The 12,710-nt window shown below is 37.5% G+C and overlaps 1 protein-coding gene across 1 annotated transcript in view; it reads right to left on the bottom strand.

Annotated features, from left to right (window-relative positions):
- LOC131461204 (guanine nucleotide-binding protein G(i) subunit alpha-2) overlaps positions 1 to 12,710 on the bottom strand; it is a 38,435-nt gene that overhangs the window by 11,957 nt on the left and 13,768 nt on the right. The window contains exons 2-3 of the mRNA XM_058632273.1: positions 1,844 to 1,886; positions 131 to 272 (exon numbers count right to left, since the gene is read on the bottom strand). Coding sequence (XP_058488256.1) covers positions 131 to 272; positions 1,844 to 1,886 — 185 coding nt within the window. The remainder of the gene's footprint in view (positions 1 to 130; positions 273 to 1,843; positions 1,887 to 12,710) is intronic.

The following is a 12,710-nucleotide window of genomic DNA, read 5'->3' as shown; positions in this document are numbered from 1 at the left end:
TGATTTTCAATGATTGTCTCTGTTCACGTCAATTTCTCCAGTAAAAGAAAGAAGAGTAAACTAAATACTTCATGATTTGGTTGGAATGACGCATACATGGTGTTTGTGTGTGTGTCTGTGTGTGTCTTACCACTCTGGTAGGGCTGCTGTAGTCTATCTTCAGATTGACCATGGCTTTAACAATAGCCATAATAGACTGGATGGTGTTACTGTAAACCACTGCTCGGTACTGCTTACACTCATCTTCTGAGTAGCCATCTTCATGGATGATCCTGAGGATATCAAGAACACATGCAACTTTTATTAAAGTGGAAAACATATTAAAAATGTCTCATTCTCTTTCTTATCTTCTTACTCCACCTCTCCTCCATTTTCTCCCATTACCCCAACAAGCTGAGGCAGATGGCTGCACATCAGAGTCTGTGACTGCCAGAGTTTTTTTTTTTGTCTCCTTCTGTCTGCACTGATTCCAAGTGCTTGTTAATTGTTGGGCTTACTACATAATATAAACATGTGCATAGTCGTCCAGGTGCAGAACAAAGTCCCATTGTGAAGCCTCAGTAATCGTGATTTAGCACTAGTTGTCAATAACGCGCTGTCCACTCGCATGTACCGTGCTTTATCATCTATTTTCCTCTTAATGGGAACACATTTTTACAAAATTGACATCATGTGCTATTGAAGAAGACCTGCAACGGGCGACGGAGGCCTTAACTCCTCAGGAAAACTTTTACTGATGTTAGAAATCAAGTTAGAAGTAGACTTCCATTCAAATTAATTTTTGCAACCAGTGGAGTTTCCCCCTGGTGGCTCACAGCTACTTCCATCGTACATTTCAGATTGGAAGACGATATCCATTTATATATACAACGTATGGTTCCTACTGCTCCTATGTGTAGTGTTACAGCAACACATACACTGCTTCAACTCTGCAGCAATCATTTGATGCAGTAACCTGAGTTCACCTGCTGCACCGTTCACTCACCCTGGACCCGAGTGTAAGGACATCTGCACTCCATCATGAGACACAATCACACAGACTTCAATCATCCAAGTCGTAAAGGGAAGTGCACAGAGAACAACCCGTCATAAATTGGCGAGTAAATTGGTTGCTACCCTTCCATCCATCCATCCATCTTCTACCACTTTATCCTCCATGCATGACAGCAAACACATTTTCCACATTTCCACACAGACGTTTTAAGGACACAACTGTGTTTTCCTATCTTTTGCCCGTTGTAATATTACGTAACATTAGCAGAGAGTGTTTCTGTGTTGGAGGTTGATTTATCAGTACGTCCATACCTGTTAATAACAGACACACTGTTCCTGCTCCGAGCTCATAAAAAATAGATTCAACGTCCGGCTATTCCAGAGGAACGTTAATAATTAAGCCTGCTTTTTTTGTCTTTGTGTGTCCACAGACATTCTCTGTCATCAAAAACTATTAATGTGTTGGGAGCAGTGCAAAGACAATAAAACAGCGAAAAGGTCATGACACACCCCTTAAAATCCACACATGGGCAAAGTCAAATTATCCTTATCTAACAATCACATGGTGGCTATTATAATTTATTGAGCTCAAATGTCCGGTTTAATCTTCCTCATGGTCAGTGCCTGAGCGTCTCTCTCAAATGATGCTGCTAGTTTTCCAAAACACAGGACTTATAAATGTTGAATCAACTATTCACCATCATTTCATTTTCAGAAAGCATTTTGGTTTTCTGCTCGTTGTTTGGCCTCATACGTTCACTCACACTGCTTTCCGGAAAGATGGAGAGTCAAGTTTAAAACAGAACACAGAGATTTAAAAAAAAAAAGTAAGATTCATTTTGGAACTTACTTCATTTGCTTTACGATGGTGCTCTTGCCAGACTCCCCTGCACCTGTAGGAACATTAAAAAGACCACAATTTACAAATCAACTTCGTGTTGGTGGAATAAAGTTGAACATCACATTGAGTTCTCTGGGTTGACAAGATTCTTTATGGTTTCATTATTGAGAACATGATGCACAGATACGCATGAACAATTCCTAAATCTGCCTTTGGATGTTTTTAATCTAATAAACATTAACTGTACATGAATAGATTATTATTTTTTTTTTATGCGCAGCCACTGATTTGCTTTTAATTTCAGTCTCCTTTGCAAATCACCCTGAAGACATGGCACTTAGGGTTAAAAAAAAAAAAGAAATCAATCACTGTGAATTATTTACTACGTCTAATTCAAATATATCATCTGGTGTTGATGTGGATGTGAGCTACGGTCGGACCATCAGATTTGTCAGCATCCCAAATAAAAGGAGTCTGCAAATGGCAGCTATTTAACATATCTGCACACGACCTGCAGTAAAAAAAGATGATGAGGAAAGAAATATAAAAAGACATTTTTTTCTTGTTCTTTACGTACAATATTCTCTGCAAACTTGAGGTTTTAAGAATTGTAAGTCTCGTCATCACTGGTGGCACAATAGCAAAAAATGGATCAAGAATTCCTTTTGGAATTGTTTTTAATGTTCATTTAAGTGTAACAAACACATTTGTTGGTTACACTGTAATTGGCTGAGTCACGTTGAAGAATTTGTTATTTTGTGTGTATCTGGACATGAACAGCAACATTACATACTGTATATATTCTGCAAACCATCTATAATGTACATTCTACGTTAACTTTTTTAATAGTCTTAGTGTTAATATCTTTATATGTTGTAAATAAAGGACTATCTTATCTTATTTATAGAAATAAATGATAAAAAAATTATTGTGAAAATGGCTACAGTAAGTGAGCAGCAAATATATATATGTATATGGGGACACAGTGGATATCACTGTAACTCAGACCCTCGATTGACACCCGTCAGTGCTCATACAGAATATAAAGAAACATTTAATGCCATGTACACAAAGTGTGCCAGCCGTACCTGCAGCCTCCTGAACAGACATATGATAGAAGAGTCTGTCTTTTAATCTAAACTTAAAAAAACTAAAACTGTACTGTGCAGCCTCATAACATAAGCAAATACAAAGGTTGGATTGCAGAAATATGCCGTTATAAACACAATCCTCATGTCACTCCAACGATCACAGCAAATTTTGATTCATATCATTGCTAGCTCGGGTCATTTTCCATCGTGTCATCAGAAAACGTTCCGTCATGGAGCGTCTCGTCATGCCACCCAGACCCGGGCGGGCGTGCCACAAAACATTAGCCATGCATGAAGCCAACAGAGCAAGTGGGACCAGCAGTGCTTCCCCCTCTTATGCTGTCAACGTTCATCACATTCACACACACATTCAGCACTTTTCTGAGAGAGAGATGGACTGACAGCAAAGGGAGGAGGAGGAGGAGGAGGAGGAGGAGGAGGGGGGGGGGGGGGGGGGGGGGGTGTAAAAGCAACGTCTTTTCCCATTCTCACGTGACCCGTGAACTAGATGCAGAGAGACGTTTGGATGGAGACTGCTGGGTGTTCTGTTCTGTCTTCACATCGCAAAAAAAAACAAAACAAAAAAAATACAAGACAGGTTTTCTCAAGTGGCACAATACAACACAGCTTTATTATTGAAGAATGTTTCACGTTCAACCTCAGAAATCTTTGTTTGTTTCCACTGAGAATAAAAAAAAACCTCTGAAGCAGAACTACTGCAGGATAATAAAGATAAAATTATGAATCAAGGCTACCTATTCATTCACAACTGAATCGCCGAGAACACAATGTTATACAATGTTAAGTCTCTTGTTTTAATCGCTTTCATCTTGAAAATTTTAATTTTCCTCGAGTTAGACAAAGATAAACAGTTTAAGGTTTTAATGTTCATGCAAAAAAATGCATCCGTTGAAGAACGAGAGCTGGTGGAGGTGTAGAGTGGAATATCGTGCATGAAGGTCACCTTCCTCACTCCAGAATAAAACTCGTCCATTAATATTTCAAGCCCAAAGGGAGAGGTGAACGCTTGTGAACAGCGGCGGAAAAAAAGAAAAGCGCATCCTCCTCCTTCATGTTCTATACGGTGCTTCAGGAGAACAGATGTGTCCAGTATGTCGTGCTGTCGATGCTGGGTTTCAAACTTCCTCTGTATCACCTCATGTTCAAATTTAACTACGCGAGTCAAATTCCCTTCAATGAGGAGTTCATTTAAATCAGCATCAGTCAGCCAATTCAAAATAAAGCATGATTTTCGATGGAGATCTAACGGCGAGAATGATTGGCAGGAGCCAACCAAAGCCAGAGCCCATTCCCACAAAAGAGAAGAGGATATGGACGTCTGCACATATTGACTTAAAAATGTATTATCGGATATCAGCAGATCCTGGTGCATTTGCCGATATCCAATAATACATTTTTAAGCCAATGACTAATGACTGCAACGGTAGGATAAATAGGCTGCTACCTCCTTGACTTCTATGCAGCGCTGTCTACAACTTGTGTTTTTTACGTATATCTACTTCTGCTGCGACATGAGTATGAAAAATATTACGTTAATTTCACTAGAGAAGAGGATAAATGGCATCTGCAGTTGGGCGCAAGGAAAAACACATGTCGGTATCGGTTAATTTTCTGATTTCTTTGTTATATGGAGCAAAGAAACCAGAAAATATTCACATTTAAGAAGCTAAAACGATCAGAAATCTTGTTTTAATAATGAAAAAAACCCTCAAATCGATTATCAAAATAGTTGACGATTGATTTAGTAATTGATTAATAATCGTTTATTTGAGTAATTGTCTCAGCCCTATATCAAATGTAGCAGCACATGTAATGGCAGGTAAGTGAACTTGACACGTACAATTATAGCTTACGCAAAGGTGGTGCCAACACTTGAGCTTCACATAAAATCTGCGAGCTGGATCTATTCATTTAAAATCATACGTGCATATCTCCCAAAATGTCAAACATATTGTTTTAAATTAATTATATTCATTATAATGAACAGACGTGTTATCAGCGCAAGTTAATTAACCCAGAGTGGCCTCTGTCAATAATCCAGGCGGGTGATGTAATGCTGCAGGAATTAAAGACACTTGGGGCCTTTAACACCAATTAATCATCGTTGACCTACTGTACAAGCAGCATTTTATTTCCATTGTAATAAGTTTTGTTCAGATCCTAAATGACGTTCAATACCCAGCATATTATTTATGTCCTAAATTGTTTCTGTGATCTAATGTATTGTTGGTGACCATATACATACTGTATCTCACGATGACACGCTGCACAACATTTTCACTTGTGGATCAATCAGATTCAACGAGCTTCTTTTATGGCTACATAAATTCAAGAGGATTATAGTCTCTCGCTGGGGCAATAAGAAGAAATATTAGGAAAACTTTTGAACATAACACACATATACATATCTATCTATCTATATATATACATACATATATATCTATATGTACATATACAACTATTTATAACTATATAACTATATATATATACACATACATATATCTATATATACATATATACATATATACATACATATATCTATATATACATATATGTATATATATATACACATACATATATCTATATATACATATATGTATATATGTATATATATATATATACATACATATATACATATATACACATATATATATATATATATATATATACACACACACACACACACACACACACACACACATATACATGAGATGCGTTCAGAGCGCAAGTCTGACAATTTGTGAACGATGTTATTTAATTTTATCAATTTTTTATTTTATTAATCAAATTACTCACAAGAGTGGAGATTCATTATTTGAGACGACGCCAAACTACTCTCTGGTCCATTCAGGTACAAACATTGTCAAAAACAATGCTTCATCTGGGGAACAAGGGGATTCTTCTGCACATGATTAATGAATTGGCACTGAACGCGGCATTATGTGCAAATTAGACGTCTGGCTGCGTGATTGATTTCGACAACAGTGCCGTGTGGAGCGCAGAGATTTAATAAACCACTTCCAGTGTATTATTGAAGCAGGGAACATTACACAGTACTACCAGAGAAACAATCTTGCCCTGATATTACAGATGAATCTGCAGTTATTTCTAATTGATCTTACATTTGAAGCAGTAATAAGAATCAGAATTACAAAGACCCCTCTGCGTGTGGTGTGTGCTGTGCTGGCAGAGAAGACGAGCGCCTTCTTTTTTAACATGGTTATAAGTGAACCAGAGTCACTTTTCATAGTTCATCTTTCAGCAAAAACATCCATGCTGGGCTTCATCAGCTGACGACAGCATGGCCGGAATCTCGGTCATCAGTCAAGTACAACATTTCCGGATCAAGCATTAAACTCAAAACGATCCAATTAATCACCGCTCAACTGGCCACGCCCTCCCCGACTCTTCAGCTGTGCTCGGCGGGGACACGTCACTCGCACCAAACCAGCCATTTGAGGTCTTGATAAATAACCAATTGGAGAAAACCTAATTACTGTCCTTTCAATCTGAAGAGAAAGTCCAGAATGTTTAAGTGGTAGTTCACAAGAAAGTAAAAATACAAACAGATGTTTAAATAGACTCATCAAGTGATTCCATCACATGGAAGACCGAACACCTGTGTAGGAAGCAAAAAACAAAGGAAAATCCTATTAAAGGTTCTGTGAAGAAATGCTTATGCGCAAATAAAATACAAGTTAGTTAATAAATACATTTTGGGACTACCTTGACATAACTGTGATAATGGATTATTTTTTATCGGCAATAACTCGTTTCCAAAACATGAGGAAGTGCTGACTTTTGCTCATATGTCTGTTTTGGTCTGGTGGCAGCTTCTCTGTGCAGCCTTAGGCCCTTATTTACTTGTTCCAAGTAAAATCCACACTCTTACTGAGGCATGAAAATATTGAATCACTCACTGGCCCACAGCAACCATGTTGGCCACCTTTACACATTCCCACTGAAGCTTCTCAGGTAAAAAGAAATGTACTGCTGGTATGACAGTTTGTCAAAAATCCTCCCTGTGTCAGGAGTTGGAAAAATACAGAAAAAATCCTTTATTTAAGAGCAGAAGGAGAAGATCAGCAATATTATAAACTTGTGTGTTTTCTATGGACAAAGGGGTAAAATGCCTGTAGTTAACAGGGCAATTAACTGACAGGACCACCTTAACCCTTTAATACCTAAACCTCAAAATGTCCATCTGTCCATATAAAGGACCAAATAACAGTGTCCTGTAACTAAGTTGGCTTTGACGTGCAACTTCTCAGCTTTCAGAAACCGTTGTAATTTTTCCAATAACACAAACTGTGGCGTAACTACGGCAATGCAAAGTGCCCTTGTACAAACTGGTCATCTCGGTGTTGAAGGGTTAAACCTGTGTGGTGTGGAGGCAAGTAAAGCAAAGAGTAAAGAGACATCTTTACACAAAATACAAAAAGAGGACACAGAGAAAAAGTGCCTCACGGTACGTGGTCCACGATTCTAATTATACCACAATATAACGATTCTCTGATAGTCAATAGAACTAAAACTTACTAAAGAACTAAATTATAAATGCATCACTTTCATCATTTTGACACACAAATTAAACGTTTAGCAAGGGAAATATATACATATATACACATATACATAAATATACATACACATATATACATACATACACATATATATACATACATACATACATACATACATATATATATACATACATATATATATATATATACACACACACACACACACACACACACACACACATATATACATCTACACATATATACATACATATACACACACATATATACATATACATATATATATATATATATATATATATATATATATATACATACATATATACACACACACACACATTATATATATATATATATATATATATGTGTGTACACACACAACATAATTAAGGCTTAATATTTCATGTGTAGGAGTGTTGTTCCAGCCACGCACTGCAGAACACTGACTATCAGGAGGCCAACACTTCTTCTGTGAGCACTTTCTGCATCACTTCACTGCCAACAGTTTGGCAGTTCCATGCAAGAGCATATAGAGATAAGTCGCAGGCTGGCAGACTGTAGGACTCTTAAGACTCCCATTTCAGATTTCTCAGAGACCAACCTCCCAACTATGACCCACTTAACATAATTACTTCCCAAAAGCCTTCTCTAATTATGACACTTAAACCAAACTTAGTGTTTCACTTTATAGGCTGTTAATTCACATCCTTGGGCTACTTATTTTAGACCCCAGAATGTATGTCTTCTGCAGGTTTAGGACTTCTGAGACATTATCATCTTGACTTGTACCGACGATGGGACGTGGACCAAACTAAGAGTCACAGCATTCATAACTACAAATGTTGAACTCATGCTGCTGTAACGTAAACGCTGAGTGGATGAACATTATTTGGATCCGTATAAAGAAATTCTAATTCTGTGCCAAATTAGAGAGGTTTCACTCGATAAAACTTTGACCTTCTCTCCTCCAAAGATAAACGTGTCTTTACCAACTCAGATTACATTTCATCTATAGTTGTTTCACTGCTCCGTAACATTCACAACCAGGAAACAATGAAAGCACAATGAACAGTTAGCGCTGCAACTAACGTAATTTCATAATCAATTAATCTGTTGATTATTTTATTATATTGAGTAATCATTTGGTCTATGTTGAAAAATAGTGTTTTTCGACATTATCAAATGTCTTTTGTTCACAAACCGGAATGATTCAGTTTTGATGATTCCTTAGTTATATAGCTCAAAGAAACCAGACAATGTTCACATTTAAGACACTGAAAAATCATCTTTAGAAAACACTCAAATTTAATAATAGATTCATCGAGGAATCATTTCAGCCCTAGCAACAGTATAATATTTCATATTTAGATCAAACTAAATGACTTCATTTTGTTTAACCATCAGTTTCTCATCAATTTCTAGAAAACAAACATCATCAAAAAATGTATCCTGCTATTGGCAGATATTGCCATCCACACAATACTCCAGCATCTATGGTCTACGAAACTGCCACGGGAGAATGACTCACTGGTGTAGCTGTGACACAGTTCCCTGCTTGGCTCTCATCCTGGTGCACTGTCCCCATGCACTGGCGTCACGCCTGCTGACATCCAGCAAGCTTTTACAGTCGTCTAAAGGTCAACTTCCTCCGGGTGTTGATGTCACTGAGCAGAATACACAACAATGATGCAGCTGCGATTTAAAGCCACGACTCGGTGGAGCCACAGGAGCCGGCTGACACGAGCACACCTGATGTTGTTTTATGGGTAAATACTAGTGAACTAGTACAACTAGTAACTAGAGCTGAAACGATTAATCGATTATTAATCGATTACTAAATTAATCGACAACTATTTTGATAATCGATTAATCGGTTTGAAGCTTTTTTTATGATTAAAACAAGATTTCTGATTGTTTAAGCTTCTTAAATATGAATATTTTCTTCATTTCTTTGCTCTGGATAACAAATTAATCATTAAAAGTCAATCATTTTGGTTTGTGGACAAAACAAGACATTTGAGAAGATCATCATTTCCAGGTTTGACGAAACACCGATTAACATTTTTTATGGTTTTCTGATATTTTATGGACCAAATGATTCATCGATTAATCGGGAAAATAATCCACAGATTAACCGATTATGAAAATAATCGTTAGTTGCAGCTCTACTAGTAACGTTAGAAAAACTACAACACCACGCTCAAAATATGCAGGGTGACAGAGATATTGTCTCAATAAAAGAATTTGCACAAAGCAAGCCGATCCACTTTTCTATGTTGATAAGAGCATTAGCATGAGAAAAAAAATAATGGGACAATAAGAAATCAAGGGACATTTAGAATAGATAAAAATGTGTGATTAATTGCGATTAATCGCACGTTAACTATGACATTAATGCGATTAAATATTTTAATCGTTTGACAGCACTAGTAAATACAATTGTAATTCTAGGAATACATTTAAAAAGGTTCAGTGCCTGATGATCCTGTTATGTATCACACATTGTAAAGGCGGTCAAAATGAGTGGAAGAATACGTTGTGAGAGAAAGAGAAAGTAAAATATTCATCTGTAAGTGTGGCTTCCAGAACAACACCCTCTATTTTCTCTGCCTTCCTTGTATTGACCTGCAGACGGCAGCCTTGAAATTATCCCATATCGTCACTTTAAGGTGTACAAAGACCAGTGTTGGCTCACTGTAAAAGCACATTCATCATTCATCTACAGCACAAACTAGCATCGGCGCTTCTATCTCAGCCTGTATCACAATGACAGTGGAGAGCACAGGAGGACGTTTACATGAGTGGATACAGTACATGTTGATGCTTGTAGGAAAGTAGGTCATCACAGGAGGAGCAGTGGAGCCGACTGCACTCTGACTGTACTGCAAATGTGTTTCATCCCATGTTACATGTTTACACAAGGAGCATAAAACACATTTATGTGACCTGGATGTTTCAGAAATAGTAGATTATGTTCCACAATTCTGTTTTCAACATGAAACCAATCAACGGCTCAGCATTAAATGGAGACACAACCTGTATCCTCAGTGAATGCAGCTTATACATCGGCAGCATCTGTATTTCACTGAGCGATATTGTGGCTTTTGTGTTTTTTTGTGTTTTTTTGTGTGTCAACGCTTTGCTCCTGACTGCTACACATCTAACCAGCCCTTCTAAATCAAATCCTAGTTGGTTTGCTCGGAAAGTCGGTTCGTTTGGGGAGGTGTGAAGCAAACAACACTTACTAAGAGTCTGGAACTCGTTCCCCAAGTTTTCCCCATCGACATCCGACAAAATAATTGTTTAGTTTGTCAGATTATAAACGTTAGATACTTACAATTATTTTGTCGGGTGTTAACGGGGAACGAGTCAGTCCAGTTCCAGTTGTTTGAAAATATTGACACAAATTTAATTCCATGTGAATGCACAAACAAACTCTGATGCGCACCAAAGAAGCAAACTCTGGTCCGCCAAGAAACGTAGCTCTTGGTTTGGACTACAACGCAGGGCATTGTGGGTAAAGGCAACCAAAACGTACTACAACTATAGCTGGGAGAAATGTCTGAGCCCATTGTTGCAGCGTATATCGTATGTCGTATATATCGTATCGTAGGTGAGGAGGGGAATGCGTTATTCAAAAGGTTCGGTTTGTTTCAGTAAATTCGGACCGGCTGAATGTTGCAACCCCCAATTGTACCGAGTCTAGCGGAGACTATTAGGTGTGAAAACGTCCATAAAGACCTTCCTGAACAGTCTAAGCTCCTCAAGCAAGTAAGCTCTCCTTTCTTTGTATTTCTTGTCTCTTTCTATCTATTCAGTAAAAATGCCTGAGCACTGGCTCCCTCTGTTTCTTCAGATGAAGTGATTTCTGTCTGCTCCTTAATTTATTTACTTAATTGCTTGCCGTGTACAGAGAGGGTGCATCAAAAAAGATTTTCGAATTATTTGAAATTTTCGGCGGTTTATTTGTGTTGCTGTTGATGTGCAAAGGCCTCTAGTCTGGAGGGGAAAGGATCAGGAGGAAAAATGACAGGAAGAAATGAAAGAAAAGTGGTCGTTTAATCTCATGCACACAATTTGAGAATGGCATGACACTGTTTATATGCAACACAATCAATCACCGCTCTCTCAGGAAAACCACCGGAGTCAGAGACACTCTTGATTAACGTCATTTAAAAAGAACACAAGCATTTACTTCTAATGCTTTTAGACCGCAGTCCATGCATCCATGTCGACCGCTCTCACCAACACTCACTGGTTCATACCTTTCAAAACACAACCTCCTCCTCCTCTTCAGTCACCATGGACAACTCCGCCTCCTCAGCAAACATTACTGTGCCACAATGTGCCATTCTTTTTGTGCCATGACATACCCAAGCAGCAAGCAGGATGAAAATTGTGCTCCTAAAATTCACTCTTGATATTCTAAGAAAGGGACTCTCAGACTATAATACATCCCAGGGACACGAGGTCTTAGATTATATTTTTTTGCCATTTCCAGCAAAGAAGTCAATCTGCCACCAGTAGATCATTTGAGGGTGGTTTAACACGGAATGGTCCTGCTTCTTTGATATTGATATTAAAAATTACATGTATCCCCTCAAGCCAATTTGAGAATATGACTTCTTTTATCTCTGCTACACCAGTTAAGTTTCACAACCGTGACTGAAAACCTGTAATATTTTAAGCTTTGAAGAGTGTGGTGTCCGTCTACATAGAAAAATATTCTAAAGGCAGCTGCAGAGTGACATATGTTAATATCTGGATCTTTGTTTTTCCAGTTTATGAGACTAAATGTTTGCTGTGCAAATATCGTCTAGATGTATTACAAGCATTAGGAACTACCTTATCAGAAATGGATTTGTTTGACTGACACTCATGTACAAGTGCTGGCTCTTTAATTTGACATATTGGTCAATTCTGAAATACAGGAAAATGTTTTTCCTAATGTTTTCTCTACATATTTCACACTTACACTATATATCAATTTGTTCCATAAGGAGTATTAGGGACACATTTAAAAAAAAAAAAAAAATAGAAAGAAAGAAAAATAAATAGAACAGCATGAATTCTGAGTTTAAAGTCAGAATTCAGAGATTAAAGTTAAGTCTGAGATTAAAGAAAAAATCTGAATTCTGGGGGAAAAAAAATCTGAGATTAATGTCAATTCTGAGATTAAATTTAATTCTGAGATTAAAGAAAAAATCAGAATTCTAAGAAAAAAGT

Source organism: Solea solea, chromosome 6 (genome assembly GCF_958295425.1).
Source record: "Solea solea chromosome 6, fSolSol10.1, whole genome shotgun sequence".
Classification (NCBI taxonomy): Eukaryota; Metazoa; Chordata; class Actinopteri; order Pleuronectiformes; family Soleidae; genus Solea; species Solea solea.
This window is presented reverse-complemented; position numbering and strand designations above follow the sequence as displayed.